General features: G+C 52.1%; 8 protein-coding genes across 8 annotated transcripts; 7 read left to right on the top strand and 1 right to left on the bottom strand.

Moving 5' to 3' along the window:
• Positions 1-710: 710 nt before the first annotated feature.
• Positions 711-3,282, top strand: BDV17DRAFT_207902 (Zn(II)2Cys6 transcription factor). The gene is made up of 6 exons (XM_073755365.1): positions 711-1,070; positions 1,117-1,722; positions 1,793-1,950; positions 1,998-2,168; positions 2,214-2,555; positions 2,602-3,282. The coding sequence occupies exons 1-6, from the start codon at positions 933-935 to the stop codon at positions 3,176-3,178; spliced, it is 1,992 nt and encodes a 663-aa protein (XP_073611438.1). The 5' UTR covers positions 711-932; the 3' UTR covers positions 3,179-3,282.
• Positions 3,283-4,000: 718 nt separating this feature from the next.
• Positions 4,001-7,233, top strand: BDV17DRAFT_284548 (porphobilinogen deaminase, dipyromethane cofactor binding domain-containing protein; the record flags this gene model as incomplete). Its single annotated transcript, XM_073760552.1, has 9 exons — positions 4,001-4,061; positions 4,130-4,644; positions 4,708-4,825; positions 4,875-5,142; positions 5,201-5,303; positions 5,359-5,483; positions 5,543-5,756; positions 5,820-6,372; positions 6,902-7,233. The coding sequence occupies 9 exons, from the start codon at positions 4,001-4,003 to the stop codon at positions 7,231-7,233; spliced, it is 2,289 nt and encodes a 762-aa protein (XP_073611437.1).
• On the top strand, positions 6,833-8,201 carry BDV17DRAFT_207884 (porphobilinogen deaminase, dipyromethane cofactor binding domain-containing protein). Its single transcript, XM_073755364.1, has one exon. The coding sequence runs from the start codon at positions 7,272-7,274 to the stop codon at positions 8,010-8,012; it is 741 nt and encodes a 246-aa protein (XP_073611436.1). The 5' UTR covers positions 6,833-7,271; the 3' UTR covers positions 8,013-8,201.
• An 866-nt stretch (positions 8,202-9,067) lies between these two features.
• BDV17DRAFT_284546 (pectin lyase fold/virulence factor) lies at positions 9,068-11,216 on the top strand (the record flags this gene model as incomplete). Its single annotated transcript, XM_073760551.1, has 6 exons — positions 9,068-9,152; positions 9,784-9,881; positions 10,093-10,215; positions 10,288-10,468; positions 10,561-10,760; positions 10,827-11,216. The coding sequence occupies 6 exons, from the start codon at positions 9,068-9,070 to the stop codon at positions 11,214-11,216; spliced, it is 1,077 nt and encodes a 358-aa protein (XP_073611435.1).
• A 93-nt stretch (positions 11,217-11,309) lies between these two features.
• BDV17DRAFT_274099 (formate/nitrite transporter family protein) lies at positions 11,310-12,462 on the bottom strand. The gene is made up of 3 exons (XM_073759080.1): positions 12,154-12,462; positions 11,975-12,095; positions 11,310-11,908 (listed from the first exon to the last, which is right to left on the bottom strand). Exons 1-3 carry the CDS (start codon positions 12,436-12,438, stop codon positions 11,370-11,372), a joined length of 945 nt encoding a protein of 314 aa, XP_073611434.1. The 5' UTR covers positions 12,439-12,462; the 3' UTR covers positions 11,310-11,369.
• Positions 12,463-13,767: 1,305 nt separating this feature from the next.
• On the top strand, positions 13,768-15,807 carry BDV17DRAFT_274097 (bZIP transcription factor). The gene is made up of 3 exons (XM_073759079.1): positions 13,768-13,948; positions 14,016-15,003; positions 15,056-15,807. Exons 1-3 carry the CDS (start codon positions 13,784-13,786, stop codon positions 15,154-15,156), a joined length of 1,254 nt encoding a protein of 417 aa, XP_073611433.1. The 5' UTR covers positions 13,768-13,783; the 3' UTR covers positions 15,157-15,807.
• Positions 15,808-16,296: 489 nt separating this feature from the next.
• On the top strand, positions 16,297-17,108 carry BDV17DRAFT_274096 (uncharacterized protein). The gene has a single exon (XM_073759078.1). The coding sequence runs from the start codon at positions 16,455-16,457 to the stop codon at positions 17,073-17,075; it is 621 nt and encodes a 206-aa protein (XP_073611432.1). The 5' UTR covers positions 16,297-16,454; the 3' UTR covers positions 17,076-17,108.
• Positions 17,109-18,175: 1,067 nt separating this feature from the next.
• Positions 18,176-20,160, top strand: BDV17DRAFT_300894 (putative MFS lactose permease; the record flags this gene model as incomplete). The annotated part of the gene is made up of 6 exons (XM_073764140.1): positions 18,176-18,301; positions 18,364-18,577; positions 18,639-18,988; positions 19,075-19,297; positions 19,370-19,797; positions 19,897-20,160. 6 exons carry the CDS (start codon positions 18,176-18,178, stop codon positions 20,158-20,160), a joined length of 1,605 nt encoding a protein of 534 aa, XP_073611431.1.
• Positions 20,161-20,643: the final 483 nt, after the last annotated feature.

Raw genomic sequence — 20,643 nt, 5'->3', positions numbered from 1 at the left:
CAAGGGGGGTTAAATTGGAGTCTGAAAGGAGCAGGGGAAGAGAGGAGCGAGCAGTTCGAGAGCGGCGCAGGCGTTGTCCTAGTGGTTGAGGTAGCGAATCTGGAGCGGGTCGACGACATGGACATGCAGCAGGTTCAGGATTTGTGCAGGGGTCATGCGCGGAACACAAATCCAGACGCAGGACACAGAGCCCAAGCCAAGATGGGCCTGGAGACGGGATAGTATACTCGTGATTGACTGATACTTTGGAACAGATACTGAAATAGTCTGATGATCTCTGGTCTCAATTGATGGACAGAGATCGCCGATAACGTGGGCGAGTGTTAACTGACAGGTCTCGCACCATGATCGCCGTGGGTTGAAAGATGTGAAGAAATTGATCCACTCAGAAATCCATACGTGATGTGATATGATAATCAAGGTGGATTGTCGTCCGGCCTGCCTGAAACGGGAATATCAAAGGTAGTGGTGATAGGCGAGAACTACCCCGCCATGGTGTCGCACAAGAAGATAATGAGAGAAGAGGCCCAACGGGCAGCTTCGATGCCGTCAGAATTGAGCAGTCTGCAAGAGAGTTGGGGAGGAGATCACGGGTGTTTTCTCCACGGACTGGGAGGTCACGGGATCCAATTGGCGGGAGCAGCGATCGGCCAGAAATTGGAACGCAGAATTGGATTATTCTTCCTCGTCCCTCAGTTATTCGCTCTGAGTCGGCTTGCTTATTATTGGCTTCTCGCCTTCAGTTTCTGCTCTGGATTGCTCTTTCCAGCTCCAAGGGGGCCAAGCACCATGATAGATATATTCTGCTGGCGGGACAATTTTCCGGGCTAAGCTCTCTGCGATATCTTCAAGCGAACTTTCTTCCTGATCTTAGCCTCTTCTAAGTTCTCCCCGCCACCCTGAACCTGCTCTCCGACACTCTCTTGTCTTCTATGTCCGACCCCCAGTCCTCACACCCACCTGCTCCTCTCCCGGGCTCCGACGCTCAGAATGTCGCGACCAACGAAGGGAACCCCGGGCGCAAACACAAGACAACCGCCTGCGAGGAGTGCAAGAGGAAGAAGCTCAAGGTACCTCCCCTCACTGTCTCCAACTTCTCGTGTTGACCTCGGCTAGTGTCGGGGCGATCCGCCTTGCCAGAACTGCGTAGCGAACAACATTGAGTGCCGCGTCAACGAACTAGCCGATCAGCGACGCAAGCTGCCCCAGAAACGGAAGCTAGAGGGTCTAGAACAATCGAATGATATCTTGGAGCGATTGTTTGACGCCATGCGCCAAAGCGAAGACAAACAGCTGGCCAACCTCATGAACCTCATCCGGAGTAATCCTGGAATGCCCGAATTGCAGGATTATTTGAAGATAAATTTCACTCATTCGGAAATTGAGCAATCGCGCGAGGTGAGCGACATCCAACAACATCTTATCGACCGGACAGATGACGCGGATAAGGAGGAAGAAGTCGCCCCTCGGGTATCCCGGCGAATGCTGGATGTCCGTCGCCTCGCTGATACTCCAGTCTATCGAGTTCCCGCCAAACCATGGACCACGGTGACCGACGATGATGACCTTGTATCGCACATCATATCGTTGTACTTTATGTGGAGCAACCCATTTTTCTCCTCGATCGACAGGGAACTTTTTATCAGTGAGATGCAAAAGGGAGACTTGAAAAGTCGATATTGCACGCCGTTTTTGGTAAACGCGATTCTCGCTGAGTCCAGTGTATGTTTATGGCCGGTCGCAGTCATTATTCATGACAGAATGAGAAGTTTCTAATAGTCTCTCTCACCAGTATCACTCCGACTACGCGGAGGTCTTCAGCGTCCCCGACGACCCGTTGACGCGAGGCGAGCAGTTCTACGCCGAAGCACGTCGGCTGCTTGAGGAAGAGGAAAGAGAAGCTCCAGCGAGTATTCCGACAATCCAGGGACTTATGATCTTATGGGTCAGGTTAGTCGCAAGGTTCGATGTGCTTGATGAGGTGTTAACACTCTCAGGCTCGTCTTGATGGGCAAAGATCGCGTGGGCTGGATGTACCTGGACCTTGCATGCCAAGCGGCAGAGGAGTATACTGCGGCAAATCCACCAAGAGCGCTGGACAATCAAAGTATTCGTACCGAGGAGCTGGCCACGAATCGGATGCTTTGGGGCAACTTTAGTATGGCAGCGTATGTTACGCACAATATCTTGTGGATGAAAGCTAACATGCCAAGGACCGCCGCCGCGTCTCTCATGAAACACATCCAGATTCAACCTCCGCGTCGGTCGCGTATTCCCATTAACCATGACAATCCTAGCGAAGTTTGGTATCCATATCCCCGTGGGGCCGACCCGGTTCCAGGCCACTACGCCTGTGTTTTCGATCGTTGGTGTGACCTCAATTGCATCGCGTTTAGCATCAGCAGGGCATTTTATTCAGTTGAAGATCGACTACCTGCCTCAGAAACCGCCGTAATGGTCGACGATGTACATCATCAACTCCTTGGATGGCATGCAAATCTGCCACCATGCCTTCTAGCGGAGACCGCAATTGTTCCCCATATTATTGGACTCCAGTATGTGACCAAAGTTCCCGGTTATAAACTCTGACTGACCATCCAGCCTCTTCTACCACACCACGATGATCCAAATATTCTGGTTTCTGCAGTCCTATCATACATCCAAGGGGGAGACCAAACAAGCAGATAGCGCTCGTGAAACCACCCATCAAAACGCTCGACGCATCGCCCAGCTTATCGTCCTCCATCGTGAGCGTTGGGGAATCGACCGCATGGATCCTTGCACCATCCAGTGGGTCACGACCGCTCTGTATGCGCTGCTCGGCTCTCTCGGCTCGGTTGAAAACCGCAACGCTTTCACAGAACTTTCGGTTCTTGCCCGTGCATTATCCAGGAGATTTCCACTGGCTAAAGGTATCATGCGGATGCTTCAGCTTACTGCAAACCAGATGCAAGTCTCTCTCCCCGAGGAGACCGATGCGCTTTTCAGCGCATTTGCCGCCGAGAGCTGGAGCCAAAAGGATCGTGAGGCATTTAGTAGCTTCTACCCGCACTATGAGACCGTGATTCGTAACGGCCCAACCCGACCGGATGATGTCGCAATGGACCATTTCCTACAAAAGTGGGACAAACTGACAATTTCTGATCCTGCAGTACCGGGTGATGCGAGAAAGCCGTAGTGAGGTGATTTTGCACCAAGGTACAGAAGTCAGCCTCGAGCAATGCCTAGAGTGTACTATTGGCAGCACGAGTGCACTAGCTGGGCAGCTCAGTCCATGCCTTGACGACTCGTTGTAGTGAAAAGACCCCACGGAGATCAATCCGAGAGGCTTGAGGCAGCGTTTCTCGCTGTTTTGTTCGAGTGATACGTTGCCGACGTTCTACGAATGGGCTCGTCCTTTCTCGCCCGAGCGGCCTGCCTTTCCTACTCAATCCTAGTGCCCAGACTTAACCTTTTAGCGACAAGTCATTTCAGCGACTCAGATCAGTCATCACACTATATAGGTGCCATTATATCTAGATTACCCCGGCCATGGCAATCCGCTCTCGCTCCTGCGACCGACCCTTGCGCCAAGGAGCACGAGCTTGGCATCAAGAGCCATTATTGTGTCAGTCCTCGTTGTTCTTGGCCTATCTGGGTCGGTCGCTTGCTATGGAAATTCAAGTCAACACCATCAGACTACAATAAAAAAAAAATACAGAGCAATTAATTTTGACCTACATTGGGCATGAGGCTCCCTTCCACCACCGATCACCGCCAAATACTGCAACTAGCAGAGAGGGCGAGGACAGACCATCGTGGCTTGAGGCAATCGCAATACGAGGTAACCCAGCCTTGCGGCATGGCGGTGCCAGCCCTTGAGCCCCCTCCTTTTTAAATCGCAGAACCCCGATTTTGAAGACTTGTTTGTCAACGCCTCCAATATGCGCGCCTTCCGGAGCCGCTCGGAATCGCCTACCTTGTCTAATAAGTAGTATTGAGGCCGCCCGCATAGATCAAGATGGCGGCCCCATGGTCCCCGGATATCGTCGTCGGCGTGGACTTTGGCATGACCTGCACAGGTGCGCATAACATCCCAACCCCCTATCCTTCCTCGCTGTACTCGACAACTAACCAAACCCACGTCAAGGTGTCGCCTACTCATGCGGCCCAAACTGGCCATCACCAAAACCGATCCAACACTGGCCGGGCCTAATCGGCTCACAAATAGCCACCAAAGTCCCATCGCACATTCTCTACCTCCCAGAGTCGACGAAATGGGGATTTCAATGCGAAGAGCCACTTGCTGACAGCGCCAATGCAGCCGACTCAAAAGACATCAAGCAATTTTTCAAACTCAACCTCGACCCTGATTTTGTCGATACTCGACCTAATGCACCCTCGCGCGAGGCCGCGATGCGGTACTTTACGGATTATATCCAGTGCGTATATCGCTATGTCGTCGATTATTTTGCGAAGACCATGCCGCGGTTCGAGGGGATGAAAGTCGAGTTTGTGTTTAGTGTCCCGACTACGTGGAAAGACCCGAGAATGGTGGAGGAGTTGAAAGGTTCAATACAGTTCAGAAAGACGGAGCATAGGGCTGCTATTGGGTTGACCGAGGCCGAGGCTGCCGCGGTATATGTATCGGAGCTGCATTATCAGGTACGAATTTTCATTGGGACGCGGATGAAGCACCTCGACGGAGGAACAAGCTGATGGGTCCAGAAAAATGATGTGGTCCTGGTATGCGACGCCGGCGGAGGCACGACGGACGTGAATGTCCTCAAATTAGTTAGCGCATCTTGTGAACCGACAGTCTACCATCCCCTAGGTTTTGTCGAAGGCATCGCTCTTGGTTTCCTAAATTCGCATATACCAGCTGACCGCCATAGGAAAACCCGTCGGCTCTGTTTTTATTGATCTTGGTGTGCACCAACTGATATGTGCGAAACTCGAGCCCCTCCGCATGTCTCTCCCCGGTACACCGGATGAAATTGCCTGGCAGATGATGACCGGGCGTTTCGAGCGCTTCAAATGCTCGTTCGGCGTGCATTCGGAAGAGCATGCCTCGCTACCACTCGATCTGCCTTCATCGGTCCCAGTTGCGGAGGCGCATTTTCCTGAGCATGGGATTTACGAGGGACAGCTCTTCATCTCAAGGTACTGAACACATCAAATGAGGACAGGGATGAGTATGAGGCTAATTGCTGTCCCGCAGTGACGAGGTTTGCGCCATTTTCGACGCCAAAATCGCGGAGCTTTTTGGTCTCTTAGATGAGCAGATCCGCCGGCTACAGCTCAGTCATCCGAGCGAGAGAATCGTATGTGACTACCCCATGGAGAGCAATTGACAGATTCAATGTCTAATCTGGGCAGTCTTTCCTTGTTCTCTCCGGCGGCTTCGGCAGCTGTCCCTACGTCCGCTCGCGCCTCACAGCCCGCTACGAAAAGCCTAACCACCTTGTGCCAGAAGGAATTAAGGTGTTGACAGTTGATGAGCCGTACGTCCCTTATCAACGCTTGTTTCATTTCACCAGGTTGGCTAATAAAGCCTTGAAAGCCAACTAGCCGTCGTCCAAGGCCAGGTCATGAACCGCATCCAGCAACTGAAATCTCACACGCCCGTTTTCAATCACCTTTACAGCCCCGTAAGCTACGGCGTTATCTGCGACTGGCTATATGACCCGAAGAAACATCTCGGTGAGATAACTAGGTACGATGAGCGAAACGGAAAGACCTATGCGATTAATCAGATAGATTGGATTGTGCTGAAGGTGTGTCACGTACCGCATCGATTCCCCTAGGTTCACGGCAGCGGCTCTGACAAAACCCAACAGGGCGACCTCATCCCCCGAACGGGCCTCTCAAAGTCCTTCCCTCGAAAGATCTCCCCGCGAGACCTATCGCGGCCCTTCCACGCGCAAATTGTCATGTCCCACTCGGCCCCCACCAACCTCCCCCAAAGCATGATCTCGCACGACGCAAAGCTCATCTGCGAACTGGAGGTCGACACAAGCGGCGTCGAGAAGAAACCTAAGAACCACCACTGGTATAATCGCGGCCCCGTGTACTTTCTCGTTACGGTCGTCGTGAGGCTGGTAATCGAGCCGGCTGGATTGGGCTTTGAGTTGTGGACGACGGGCGGCGAGAGGATTGGGGTGAGGTCTACGACTATGCCTAGTCCTGCTATTGGTCCGACAGGTCCTATTCTGCCGGGGGGGTATATCCCGCCGGACCCGGTTACTATTCATTGGGAGAATATCTCTGAGAAGATGCAGGATAAGGGAGAGCAGGAAGGGGAAGGGACCCGGTCGCGGCGACCGGTGGCATTAACGGTGCAGCCCCAGGCTCAGAGGAATACCGTTGTTCCGGAGATGGGTGCTGACGCGCGTGAGAGGTTCGAGTTGCTGGGTGATACGGGGCATGTGCAGCGTCAGGCGGAGAGGAAGATAAGGTCTTATTATGGCTAGTCTTGCGTCGTATATTATGGATACCACCTGCTTATAAATCCTGCTTATACATATTCTTGAGCAATTGATGCGATGTTCTTCTAACTCTGCGCCGATTGGGCAAGTGTGGATGGCTTACAAAGTTGTAAATGTCTATGGCCAGCATCAAAATTGCCTGTCCCTCAACTCAGGATATATCTTGGTGGATTAAGTTCACGTGCATAGGAACAGGACTTTTGACGCTCACTTTCCACAAGTCATAGATAGTGGTCCGGAGCTCCGCGCGACTGAGACCATCTCGATGTCTACTCTAACATCCACGAAGCCCAAAGCCTAGAGAGGCCGGGGAGTGCTCGGTGGGGACAAGGGCAGACTATTTCTCCGATCCCGACGACAGCCGCCGCCAACCCACATGGCCATCCCACCCTGTCATGTCATCTCTGTTGAGAACTTGACAGTTTCACGTCCAGTTACCATGGCCGCCGCTGCACCAAAACCGTTCCGGATTGGCACCCGCCGATCAAACCTAGCCGTCGTTCAAGCCGAGACAATCCGCGATTCCCTACGAAAACTCGACCCCAACCGAACCTACGAGATCGAAACCCTCCACACCCTCGGCGACAGAGACAAGTCAACGGCGCTGTACAGCTTCGGGGCTAAGAGTCTATGGACGGCGGAGCTGGAGGAGAAACTTACGTCTGGGGAGATTGATGTTGTTGTCCATTGTTTGAAGGGTGCGTATTTATGCCATCTACCTTCCTCTCCCCTCAATGCCCGATTTCCCGGACCCCGCATGACCTGACCTGACCTGACCTGACCTGACCTGAATGTTAACCAGACATGCCAACCAGGCTTCCCCCAACATGCACCCTAACCTCCATCCCGTTACGCGACGACCCGCGCGACGCACTAATCGTAAAGAAGGACCTCCCCTACACAACACTCCAATCCCTCCCCTCAGGCGCCGTAGTCGGAACATCCTCCGTGCGCCGAATCGCGCAACTGCGTCGTCTCTACCCGTACTTAAATTTCGCGAACCTCCGCGGCAACGTCGAGACGCGACTCGCCAAGGTCGATGATCCACAGAGCGAGTACACGTGTATGGTTATGTCCGCTGCAGGCTTGGAACGCCTTGGTTTGCAAGACAGGATAAGTCAGTATATGGGGTCTAGGGATGGTGGGATACTACATGCTGTTGGGCAGGGGGCGTTAGGGCTTGAGATTAGAGTGGGTGATGAGGAGACGAGAAGGTTTTTGGAGAGGCTTGGGGATGGGAAGAGTACGCTGGCTTGTCTTGCGGAGAGAGCGCTGCTTAGGACGTTGGAGGGGGGTTGTACAGTGCCTATTGGGGCGGAGACGGAGTGGATTGATGGTGGTGAGGGTGAAAGTGGGGTTTTGAGGATTACGGGGATTGTTGTTAGTCTTGATGGGACTGAGAGTGTTTTGGATAGTGCGGAGGCAGTGGTTCGGAGTGAAGACGAGGCCGATGCGCTCGGGGAAGAATTGGCTGCGAAGCTGGTGAAGCAGGGGGCTGATGCGATTCTGAAATCTGTCACTGCTGATCGGCCCCCGAAGGAGTAAGCTCGGTACTGGTAGGCCTTGATGTTAGGTATGGTAATAAATGGACTGGGCTACGGTGCCATTCATCGAACCGCCTGCCGAGCTCGAGTAGGGAAGACGCCCAAAGGAATGAGCACCTCGGCTTACAGACGAAGCCTAGAGCGACTGCAACTAAGCAATATAACATCCCAACTCTACACCTATATTGTATTTCCTATTGAACTTAAACAGCTATCCTAGATTGTCATAAAGCAGCCCAAACGATCATTCACCCGTACAGCATGGCAGGCGGTCCGCTCCGCAACTGCCACGTTCTCATGCGCGGAACCATGGTATCCCAAAAGACTCGATATAGTCCGCAACCCAGAAAACAATAGCTAAAGAATCTAAAGAAGTCACCCGCAAATTTAACCAAACAATATTTAACACCCTACAACAGACTACCCGCGTCGCACCGTCCTACTTCAAACCCCAGAACCTCAAAACCCTCCTATCACGCACAACAAAAAACCCGACCATCGGTAGCGCAAACGGGCGCCCCAAACGAGCGAGCCTGGCTCGGAAACCTCGTCATACTAAGCTTCTCAAGGTCATAAACATCTATTGTGCCGGAATCAGTCGTGAACATAATCTTTGTTCCCCTCGTCAACGAATTGCACGCTGCTGGCGGTTACAAGACCGACAGTATCCTTAGCGTTGACAACGGCATTGTCATAGCCTTTCGAAGCTGGACCTAAGGGCAATTCCATCATTGCACCGCCTGATACGGTGTCAAGAAGACTCATTGTACTGATCATCCCCCGTTCCGTGGATATAGCAAGGAGACTTCGGTCCGGGTGCCATGCGAACGGCCGGGGGGGGACAGACATTTGCGGACGAGGTAACGAGGTCTGCATTTTAGGGTTAAATGAGTAATTCGCTGGCGAACAAGCTGCGGGCGAAGAAACGATAAAATTTTGGTCAACAGGACTGTTCACAGTTGTCTCCCTCTGTCACATGAGACAGCATAAACCGTATTGTAAGTCTATTGATGCTTATGGTTAGCAAAGCAAATATTGTTGATATATAAGTCCAGGATGGTGATGCCACATGACGATGATGTGCCAGGAACCAGGAACGGGCGTTTCCTGGCTTCTGGGTCACGTGAGATCTCCGGGCGTTGTGGGTGGGTTTTCATGATCTTCCATGAGATCTGTCGTTGTGCACGGATAAACGGCTTTATGCATGCTTATATACTCTGCAAAACCGACCTCACTGCGTTTTTAATTGGTCAGAAGCGAGGCATTCCCCCCCCCTACTCCATGTAATACCAGGTTTAGCTACTGCCAAGTATAGCAGGATAGATATAGTTCTTATATCTATTAATCTACCGCCTCCCAATATAGATTATCACACGAGCTGTTGAAGCAAGGTATTCAGTATTTTATAATAAAGTATATTACTTATACTTGGATTGATAAAATACAGTATATGTTTTATGTTTTATGTTAAAAAGAATAATACGGCCGCCCTCATTTTAACGCGGTTCGCTCAATAAATTAATCACACTAAGTTCTTGGTGGTGGGGCCAACAAACAAATTGACGTGTGTTTGGAGGTCAGACCGATTTCGATGTAGAGTCTGGCTTCCGACCATCAAGAGGAACCCACGAGTCGCACCGCAAATCGGAGCTTCGACAGGATCTATCGCACCCGGGAGCCTATGCGTAAAGGCTGATTTCTATCGGGCGATAACTTAGCCATCACCCTCTCAGCCCCTTCCGACCCCAGTCCGTATCTCGAAGAATGCACAGTCCTCCCCCTTGGCAACAACCAAAACGACGTCCCGAACATCCTCTCAGCATTCAAGCAATACAACCTCGGAGGAAAGGTCGTATTTCCGGAGGGCGAAGTATACTAGATTGCTGAACAACTTAATCCACGAGTGCACGATATTACTATTGAGTAGAGGGGGACTTGGCTTGTATATTCTCCTTATCCTTCTTCGGCTCGGATAGTAAATTTCGGGTGGTGAGTGGTTAGGGCTAACGCCGTGTAGTTCTCCGATGACTTGAGCTACTGGCGAAACAGCTCTTACCCGATTGCCTTCCAAAACCACGCAGCGGGATTTATCCATCTCCAGTAGCGGGATCAAAATCGATGGATATGGGACAGGTGCTATAAATGGGGATGGAGATGTATGGTATACGGAAGAGGCTGGGACGACGCAGCCCGGGCGGCCTATGGTACTTCCCCTTCCCTCGCCTCATCTCCCGCCAACATGAACCTCGAGTGTCCTAGTATTCATCTGAGCTTAGCCCTTCGTTCTCTGGAACATATCCGACGTCCAAGTATCCAACTTCGCCGTCGACCAGCCGCAGCTCTGGTCGATCAACATATTGAACGGAACGAACATGGCGTTCGAGAATATCACGGTCACTGTGAACGCGACCGCCGCTCCGGAAGGGGAGAATTGGGCTCAGAATACGGACGGCTTCGGTATATCCCGCTCTTTACTTGCCGAATCCCCCATCCGTTCTACCTTACGTACATAAAGCACAGCCATATTTAAGTACTAAGCATAACCACAGACACGATGGAAGCAAACAACATAACCCTCAAGAACTTCATATTCACCGGTGGCGACGACTGCATCGCCATAAAGCCGCGCTCGTACAATATCCACGCGATCGACATAACCTGTAATGGCGGGAACGGGATCGCGATTGGGAGTCTGGGACAGTGCCTTGAGGACTCGAGTGTTGAGAATGTGGTTATTGAGAATGCGAAGGTCAACTCCTTTCCCCAATACACCTTAGGTATGTTTTGAAGCGCGGAGCTAATAATGTTTGCATAGCTCCCCTCAACAAGATTCGGCACCTATATAAAAACCTGGATGGGCCACCTCGTCCCTCAAGACCGCGGCGTTCCGCGAGGCGGCGGCTGGGGCGTAGTGCGCAACATAACATTCTCCAACTTCGACGTGAGCGAGTCGAGCCGCGCCGTCGTAATCACGCACGATAATGGAAATAACGGCAGTTTCGAGGGGACGAGTAAAATGGAAATTTCGGAGATCTTGTTTGAGAATTTCACGGGCGTGCTGGGGTCGAATAATGACGTTACGGTTGATTGTAGTGAGGTGAATCCGTGCTTTGATGTTGTTTTTGAGGGGTTGGAGGTGAGAGGTGAGGATGGGGAGGGGATTGGAGGGGCATGTAAGTGGGTTGCTGATGGGAGGGGGGGGTGATTGGGTTGGAGGGATGTTAGGGTCCGTACTATGACTAGGCAGGGTGGGTGGGTAGGTAGGTAGACATTAAATTAAATTATGTATATCGGTATAGCTTGTTGTGCGGCTCTTCGCCAGTCATCTAGTATAGTCATCCTCGAGGCCTAAAGTGCATTAACCCCCAATCTTAGCAGTCTCACCCCCGGGCAAAATCCGCGCCGCAGCCTCAACATCATCCTTCCTCGGCGTAACAGTCCCCTCACTCCCCTCATCCCGCGTAACACCAACCCCCCTCCTCAACCCGGTCAAGGTAACCGGATTCTGCTGCAGCAGATACATATACCAGTAATACGTCCCGACAAAAAGCCCCCCACCAACAATATTCCCCAAGAGCGTCGGAATAACCCCCTTCCAGATATACAACCCGACCGAGATCCCCGGCGCCTCTAGCCAAATCGCCATAGGGACGAAAGTCATATTTGCAACGACGTGGTCGAAGCCCAGCGAGACGAAGGCGTAGATGGGGAGCCAGATGCCGATGATCTTGGACGCCATGTCGCGGCCTTGTAGGGCGAGGAAGCATGCGAGACAGACGAGCCAGTTGCAGCCGATGCCGCGGAGGAATATGCTGTGGAATTCGGGCGTGACTTGTTTCTTGGTTGCGAAGGAAATTACGGCGGAGCGGAAGGGGTCTGCGCTGAAGACTTCGCCGTCTGGTTGGTGTTAGTTGGCTATTCCGTGCTGCTTCGGGGGCAGGGTATATGGAAATGGAACCGTACAGCCGAATATGAGGGCGACGACGAGTAAGGAGCCGGCGAGGTTTCCCCAGAAGGTAATGAACCAGTGCAGGAGCATCTTGTACCAGGAGAGTTGGCGCTGAAGAGCCGCGACGGTAGTGAACTAAAAAACTCTTTAACAACCTGTCCAGCTGCCCAGATCATCGTCATTGATAGCATACCATAAAGGACCCAGTACACAAATCAGCGCCAGTAAGAATAATCAAAGCCAACCCGTAAGGGAAGACCAAGGCACCGATAGTCCGAATCAAACCGGGTGCATTATCCTGAAACCACGGACTAGCATTCGTGCTCAAGACTGTCCCACAAGCGAGAGCCAAGATTGCGCCTGCAGACACGGAACTGAAGAAGATCTTATCGAGGCGCATATGGCCCTTGACTGTGCCGGCGCGCGAGACGAACTCGGTCACCTCGACCGGGGTGTATGCGTCAATGCCGGGAGCCATTGTGTCTATTTTTCTCGACTCTCGTTTGTGTTGCGAGGTCGAATCGAACAAGCGACCTGGGGTGCATAGCAGCCTTATAAGAACCCCAGCGTCCTGCATAGCTTCCCCACTGACCAATTACAGCACAAGAACGCTTATCTAGATCGTCATATATAAATCTAGGCAAAAAACATCAGCCATTGCACCATATCGAAGCCAAAGCCCCATCCGGGACGAATAACAGGGTCCGAACCCTCGGAATCCATCTCCAGCTTTGTTGGGATTCGCTCAAAGCAATGAAGGAATGGTGCTTATCGCGCGCCCGCGGAGAAAGCAATGTCACGACTAATGGGGCTGATAAGGGAGATAAAGCCCTAACTGTCCACTCGACCACCCGATCGGAGGAACCATTGGAGAAAGGGCGGGAGAGATCATCGCTGAAGCTCATGGATGATGCTTGATGATGGTGATCTCTGCTTGTTTGAGCTGATTGTGAGCTGCGTTGCTCCGTTTTTCGCGCTGTAGCCACTACTCACGATTCCACTTCTGCGTTGCGACGAAGCTTGTTCATGAGATGCTTTGCGTTGTCATTGATAGACAGGCCAAGAGATGCATGGAGCGATTGGTGTACTATTACAAGGTGCGTGGCGTCCCAAAAGGAGGGACAAGCTTCGCAGCCGTAACCCTGTAGCTGGTTGCAGTCGTACTATCTAGTATGCAAAAGATCCAGGGAAGCTCTATCCGTGCCGCAAGTGTACCAATTGATCTGGGATAACTCCAACATATGTTGAATCAATCTCGAGTTCTCGATCTTATCCATATTATTTCTCCATCGTCCCAGCTGTACGGGCAATCTCCTGGGGGCGGAGACAGTGCTCCGTAGTGGACACAGAGCGCAAAGCGCAACCATCCACTTCGATCGGGAATTGTCATCAGTGCATTTGGAAATCGGATACGTTCTGTTATTGGGTGACTCAGCTTATCGATGATTGCAAGGCTCGAGATAGCAGATCAAGGCTCGTTATCTCAACAAGGGTGCAGCTTACTCCGATCGAGGATCCACCCAACTCACTTGGTAGCGGAGGCCCTCTTAGTCAATATCAAAAATCTCTTCAGCGTAGCCTCAGCTTGGGGCTGTTTAACACCAATATGGCCTTCTGTGATTCATGGATGGCATTATTTCAGCACCACAAATGGCTGTTTTTGATTGGTGGAATGCCCATAGGTAAGGGCACCTCGGGACGATGAGAAAATCAAGAAGAAGCCGAGGATCGCCGGCCCTACTACACTCCGCCAGCCTACTATAAGACCTAACCATCCCCCACTCCGACCTTATCAGACTTTCTCCTAGCTTCTCCACTCGAAAATGGACGATAACTTGTCCCAAACTTTATCTGCCCGATGCTTTCTTCCTCATGATTATGCCCATGTGTCGCAGCGATCGCGACTACCCAACCCCTCCACTAGCACCAATGGCGCAAAGAAACGCGGTCGGCCGAGAATGGCCTCAAGAAATGACAGCCCGCGGAAGGTTCGTACATACATTTCATTCTACCTCACTTTCCGAGAATCTGAAATCGAATACTTAATATTCATAGGATCGACGCGAGCAGATCCGATATGCGCAGCGAACATATCGGCACAAGAAGGACCTCATGTACCGGAATATGGAGAACCGGCTTGCCAAGCTTGAGGGAACAATGACCCGACTCTCTGACTCCTTATCGGATTTCCACGATATGGCCGTCGCGTCCGACTTGCACATCACTCATCCGCATCTATTTGAGAGTGTCAAGGCTACCTTGGCGCAAGCAAAAACGCTGACTGGTGGAAAGGGAAAGGGTGGTTTTCACGTCGACGATCCAACTGGGTTACCTACGGTCGCACACCCCGAAAACACGTTGCCTCTGGGATATGTCGTCGATCGTGAATACGATAACGATAATTACGGCGTGGAGATGACTTCGCTAACGACGCCCGTACCTGACCGGAAGAGTCAAGTCGAGATCGAACGTCCCCTACCCGGTGCGACTACACACACCTACAGCTTCCAAGAAACGGATCCCACGCGCATCTTCCAGCGCTTGTGCCTAGAGCACACCTACCGCATCTTCAGCGACCCGCGATCCGACCCGCAAGAATTCTACAGAGTCTTCCGACTCGTTCCATGCGTCAAGTGGGCTGAAAAGTTCGGCAAGTATCTCCTTTGCCTTGTCCGTTCTGGCAGCAAGGAGAAGCTTGATATCCCCGCCCTGCCATTCTATTGCATCGGTGGTGCGGGCACTCACTATACCGAGCTGAGAGATGGAGAGCCTGTTTACCCTGAGAAAATGCGCCTTCCTAGACGAGTTTTGGGAAACATTGTCGGTGTGGCCGCCGAGGACGTAGTTTCAGTTGACAGGCAGAAATTGCTGGCGCTCGCCGGGCTAGACGGGACATGGTTGGATTGTCGCGATGTGATAGGGTTCTTGCACGAGAAGGGCGTCCTTTGGGCATCCGAATCTACTAAGGTCCAACATGAAGGAAGCGGAGAGGTTGGGGACAGACAGGAATCGTCCGTCGTGGACATACAAGCATTCTTCCAAGGTGAGTTCCATGAACCAGTCACCTAAGAACGACACCTACTTAAACCTGACAGCTCTGCTGAAAAACATGGTTATTCTCGGCCGATCACCGGGATTTCGACTTTGCGATGTTGAGGCTGCTTTAGCTGCAAATCTGCGGGTGAATTCCAAGTGACAAAAGTTGTCTGGAACGTATGTCATCTTCTGGAGAAGACCGGCGCTCAGTGGGAAGCGACTTTCAAGTAGATCTTCTCGTCTGGGGCGCACTGGTGATGGAGAAGCGAGGGGTCAGAACAGTAATGGACTTGCTCGACACGAATTCTCCATTACATGCTCCGATGTTCTGATGGCTTAGTGGCGCCGTTGTACGGAGCTTGTCACCGTGCATATAGAAGACATGACGTTCCCCGACAAAGGCGGAGGCTGGCAGGCACTGCAGCTCGAACGGCCCTAAATGGTCCAGCTGCGAAGCGTCTGAGACGAAAATGATACTCGGTGTTAGAGGTCAACAAGGTTCATATGTGTATCTGAGAGCCAGTGACTTCACTATTGGCGTCTGGAGAGATCACGTCAGCTGTGTCCTGCCTCATCGAATCCAGCCCGGCTTGCTAGTGACCTACTTATAGCATGCCCAGTGGGGGAGGGTATCTTTGGCCTCCAGAACGTCCAGGTCGTGGTCACAAATGCTAGCATAGGAAAACAATAGCGGATTATTCCGCAGAATCCCGTTTCCCGCGTCTTTTCCTGAGGCACGGACTGGGGCGCGGAGGTGACCTAGCTTCTGGCGTCACGTTAGCCCTGTTGTCTTGGTCTTAGCTATGCTGCCAAAGTAACGTAATATCATCAGTAAAACAAGGTTGAAAGTCTTTAACTTGAAGTTTCAATATGTGTACATTGGCAATCCTAGAGAGGTTTCAAACTGGCACACCTTGAATTACTGCCCGAAATATATATATTGGCTGCAAACCACGCACCAGCTGAGTTCCAAGAGCAATCTGCGCCAACCACGGACAAAGAACAAGCGTAAGCTGGCCGGACACTCCTTGAAAAAGCTTTTAACAGCATTCTTTGACGCAGGAACCATTCAAGGTGCTCTCTTGGTCTCTCCTCAATGCCCCATCCTGAATGACTGCCTTGCAGCCTTGATGCCTTGCAGTCTCAAACAGCCGCGCGGGAAGCCACGTGACGTGACGCGTCACGTTTCGCGTTTCCCCAAAGAGAGGCGGTGAAGCTGGAATTGTTCCGCCCAATATTCTGCCGAGGATCCGCCTGTCGCAGGCTCGAGGTGAGACAGACAGTCCCTCCAAGTCAATTCCTTCAATTGCCCAATTGCTATGCAACTTCTCCTCTAGAAACCTCTAGAAACCGTCGCAAGCCACTCGCCATCGGAAAAAATCACCGACAATCCAGGTAGCTCCGGCACCCCTACATTCTGCACGGAGAAACGCCCGCCGGAGCCCCGACCCGATCACGATGCGCACCCACGATGACTTCATGCGCGATTTCGCAAACAGTAGCACAACTACCGAATGCCCTCAAGACCCGTCCCTTGACGAAGAAGAAGATTCACGCTGCAAAAAAATCCGCACAATTCATCCCTCCCTCTTAATATGCCGCGACTGGATGATCGTCTCCGGAAACGTCCACTACGCGCGCGACAAAGCCTCCTTCACAACCTACACCCCCGTCAACGTCCTATTAAAGAACAACATCTTCAGCCCGCACGATGAGATGCAAGTTGCGGGCGTAGGCGACGTGCATCTTCATGTGCAGCGGGGCCGCAACGACCCCAGTACGCACCTCCTTGTCCTAGAGGGTGTCTTGCATATCCCCGAGGCGATCTGCAATGGCTTCAACCCGTTATTGGTGGGGAGTAGTATGTCCTGTCATCCGGAGTTCTGGGAGGGTGCGGATAGACGGGGCGCGCCGATGTGGTTTGGATTGCCGTTTGCTGGGATGGGGAGGTTGGTTCTTGCGGATATGGGTGGGGGGGAGTCGGACTTGATTGAGGGAAGGCAGTATACGTTGAGTTTGTATATTAGTCCGGAGGAAAGGAGTATGATTATGGGGATGGCGCAGGGGATGCAGTTATGAGGGGTTATTTGACTTGTATTATATGGTTCATGGATGTACGATAGATCTGGTACGGGATGGAGTTAGGGCTGGTTTGGCCTAGAGATCAAAAGTCAAAAGTTTTGGATTTCCGCATTTCCAAATTGCATAACAATGGCGTTCAGCATTCAGGCCTGGCTTGCATGACTGTGTTTCAACTCGCGGCTCTTCCCCAATACTGAACTCAACTATGGCTCGGAGAATCTGCACAGCAAACCTCAGTGCCGCCGTCCCACCTCCACAACGGCGACGGTCACGAGAATTCGGCACCCTTCAAGCTAACAACCCTGTTTCCTTTCGCCCTCCCAGACTAATATAGGCAATTGACCGACGCACTGACACATCCTCCTGTCAAAACGTTGTGATGAAACCAAGCGCTCATGCATAAGCCAATCCCCGCATCGGCCAAGCCTCCATAGTGTCTAAGATTATTAGTGCCCTGGAAGACTCATCCAGTGGACGGACTTCGCTTTGCCACAGAAGGCATTAATCGACATCTTCCTCATCCACTCTGCAGGGCCAACTCCTGTTCCGGTGTCATCTCGTGTGGCGCCGGAATCTGATACTGGCAATTCATGGCACAGGGCTCCAAATTCTCCTTGTGACCACCCTGGCACCTACACTATGAATCGTGCCGATTCTGAATATTTGGCTTGAGCTCCGCGGGTGGCTTCGGATACTCCCAGTGGACGTTCTTCGGCTATTCTATTTTGGTAACGGGGTTACTTGACCTCGAGTGCTGAAGCCTCACCCTACCCCACATCTAGTGCCGCTACTAGCACGAGGCCCATGCAGCCCTAAGCCGCGGAGCTAGGCCCTGACGCCAAATGCAGCAGAATGACCAGGCCAGGACGGATGCACCTCAGATCCTGGCCCTTTCAAACACCCTTGCATCTCCTGGCGACTAAGATTTCGGACTGCTCGATTCCCTCCCGGCTGTCGCTGAATCGTGACCAGCGCATTCCCCACACCCTATATATCCGCTCTGCTTCCCCTTCCCCAGGACCCTTCCCTGCCTTTCAGCCCTGTTGATATCACTGCCCAGATCTAGGGTTTTTAGGTCGTACCGAGTGCCATGCAACATGCGTTCATTCGAGACCATAATCTCCACCGATAACGACAAGCGCGTGTTTGGCGTCAGCAATGCCGCCCTGCATATCGCCACCGTCCGGTCGAGGCCTCGGCTGCTGACGAAGAGGATGATGAAGGTATAACCTTGAACTTATTCTATTGCCTTGTCCCACTTATACTGACTGCTTGTTCTTGGCAGTTGTATTGGTGCATCGCCGTCGCGACCCTCAACTCATGCATAAATGGCTACGACGGCTCCCTCATGGGCTCGATCAACAGCTACCGCCAATACCGCGAGTACTTTGGTTTCGATCTCGATGACGGCACGCCGACGACGGGGATTGTATACGCTATATATACCATTGGGAATATCGTGGGCTCGTTCTTCGCTGGGCCGTTTACTGATTTTAGAGGTACGGCCTCCCTTAACTACTTTTCAATAAATGGTCGATGTTGAGAAGCGTCTACCCCTAGGCCGCCGCGTCGGCATGGCCATCGGCGCCCTCTGGATAATAATCGGCACAGTGGTGCAAGCAACATGTACCAACCTAGGTGGGTTCATGGCGGGTCGGTTTATTCTAGGCTTTGGGGTTGCGACGTGCGCGACTGCGGGGCCCGCGTATGTTTCTGAAATGGCGCACCCTGCGTACCGCGGCGCAATGACGGGTCTGTACAACGTCCTCTGGTTTGGAGGAGGTATACCCGGGACGTTCATTCCGTGGCGGACGAGCTTCATTGAGGGGACGCAGTCCTGGCGGATTCCGGTTTGGCTTCAGATGTTTTTCTCCGGGTTGGTTATTTGTCTTTGTTTTACTATTCCCGAGGTATTTACCTGCACATCCCCCTATATGCGTCATAAGTAACGGCTACTTCACGTGAAGACGATGCTAATGGATATGTTGATGAGTAGAGCCCCCGCTGGCTCGTCTCCACCAACCGCCACGAAGCCGCGATCCGCGTGCTAGCCGAGTACCACGGTGAAGGAGACCGGGACTCGCCGCTCGTGCAACTCGAGTACCGCGAGATGGTTGAGGATATATCTAACGTCGGGTCTGATAAGCGGTGGTGGGACTACCGCGAGCTGTTCAATAGTCGCGAAGTGCGGTACCGGTCTATGCTTGTTGTTTTCATGGGTAGGGCACCATACCACATCCTCTCATCCAATCCCACAATCAGCCTGAACTGACATTAGGATGCAAATGCAGCCTTCTTCGGCCAATGGTCTGGCAACGGCCCCGTGTCATACTACTACCCCCAAATGCTTCAGGGTGCAGGGATAACCTCCAACAACACGCGCCTCCTCCTCCAAGGCCTGCAAAACGTGGTACAATTCACAGGTGCCGTATTCGGCGCCCTAATAACAGACCGGGTTGGACGCCGCCCGCAACTGCTCGTCTCAACAACAATCATGGTCTTCCTCTTTACAATCATTACGGGTCTCAACGCGACGAACGTCACGGACGGACCCGATGGCAATGTCGTTGCGAAGAGCGGGATCACGGCGCGAGCGCAAATCGCTATGATATTTATCTTTGGATTCGTGTATAGTGCTGGTTGGACGCCGAATCAGGCTATGTACCCTGTTGAATGTCTCCGGTATGAGAGTCGCGCGAAGGGGATGGGGATGAGTAATGTATTTCCCCTCCAATCTCTTCTATCACCTACCTACCTCCTCTGACAAAGCCATCTTTAACCCCCCCTGCTAATCCACGAACTAATATGGACTGGGTAGTTCTTCATAAACATCGCCTCCTTCTACAACACCTTCGTAACGGGCATCGCATTCACGCGGGCCGGCTGGAAGTACTACTTCCTCTTTATATTCTGGGACACGCTCGAAGTTTTGGTCATTTATTTCCTCTTCGTGGAGACGAGCAAGCGCACACTCGAGGAACTGACCGTTATCTTTCAGCAAAGGAATCCTGTAAAGGCGAGTTTGGACAAGGAGGAGATTTTTGTTAGTGGGGATGAGATTGTTGAGGTTAGGCGGTGGTGATGATGGTGAGGAGCTGTGAATTGGTTGAATGGGACCCGGCCTGTGAGAATGATGCGTTATTGTATGGAGATGCTAGTAGTGTAAGGGTGAGGATAGGATTGATTCCATGTCTCGATCCCGGGGGATTCTTAGGTAGGTATAAGGGGTGCTCGCAAGGGGATTGGGGTCTTCTGGTTGGTCTCTTTAGGGCTTGGCATGCCTGCTGCAGTCTCGCTCGCCCCGAGACGTATATACATTGAACGCGATACGCCTTCCCGCTATCATGACCCGTGATTTCACCGGGGCGAATCGATGGAGCCCGCATGGGAATATGTGCAGGAAGGTCAGGACATGAAATCAGATGGGCAATCCTCAGAGAACAATACCAAAGAGAATAAAAGGAGTACTTATATCTCCCAATAGGATGCGTGTCTGGGAATCATCATCATGAATTCCCCTCTGAGGTTCTTGTTAACTATCCAATGACACAAACAAACAAAAGTC

The sequence above is a fragment of the Aspergillus undulatus genome, assembly GCF_047715775.1.
Source record: "Aspergillus undulatus strain CBS 261.88 unplaced genomic scaffold BDV17scaffold_65, whole genome shotgun sequence".
NCBI classification, from domain to species: domain Eukaryota; kingdom Fungi; phylum Ascomycota; class Eurotiomycetes; order Eurotiales; family Aspergillaceae; genus Aspergillus; species Aspergillus undulatus.
The sequence above is the reverse complement of the archived record's forward strand: the minus strand, read 5'-3'. Positions and strand labels throughout refer to the sequence as shown.

Bases quoted from the DNA above. Each gene is read 5' to 3' on its own strand.
- BDV17DRAFT_207902 (XM_073755365.1), top strand. From the start codon at position 933: ATGTCCGACCCCCAGTCCTCACACCCACCTGCTCCTCTCCCGGGCTCC. The intron at 1,071-1,116 runs GTACCTCCCCTC...GACCTCGGCTAG, and splicing joins GCAAGAGGAAGAAGCTCAAG to TGTCGGGGCGATCCGCCTTG. The intron at 1,951-1,997 runs GTTAGTCGCAAG...TAACACTCTCAG, and splicing joins CTTATGATCTTATGGGTCAG to GCTCGTCTTGATGGGCAAAG.
- BDV17DRAFT_207884 (XM_073755364.1), top strand. From the start codon at position 7,272: ATGCCAACCAGGCTTCCCCCAACATGCACCCTAACCTCCATCCCGTTA.
- BDV17DRAFT_274099 (XM_073759080.1), bottom strand. From the start codon at position 12,438: ATGGCTCCCGGCATTGACGCATACACCCCGGTCGAGGTGACCGAGTTC. The intron at 12,096-12,153 runs GTATGCTATCAA...AGAGTTTTTTAG, and splicing joins TGTGTACTGGGTCCTTTATG to TTCACTACCGTCGCGGCTCT. The intron at 11,909-11,974 runs GTACGGTTCCAT...AACACCAACCAG, and splicing joins CGTCGCCCTCATATTCGGCT to ACGGCGAAGTCTTCAGCGCA.
- BDV17DRAFT_274097 (XM_073759079.1), top strand. From the start codon at position 13,784: ATGGACGATAACTTGTCCCAAACTTTATCTGCCCGATGCTTTCTTCCT. The intron at 13,949-14,015 runs GTTCGTACATAC...TAATATTCATAG, and splicing joins GAAATGACAGCCCGCGGAAG to GATCGACGCGAGCAGATCCG. The intron at 15,004-15,055 runs GTGAGTTCCATG...TAAACCTGACAG, and splicing joins CATACAAGCATTCTTCCAAG to CTCTGCTGAAAAACATGGTT.
- BDV17DRAFT_274096 (XM_073759078.1), top strand. From the start codon at position 16,455: ATGCGCACCCACGATGACTTCATGCGCGATTTCGCAAACAGTAGCACA.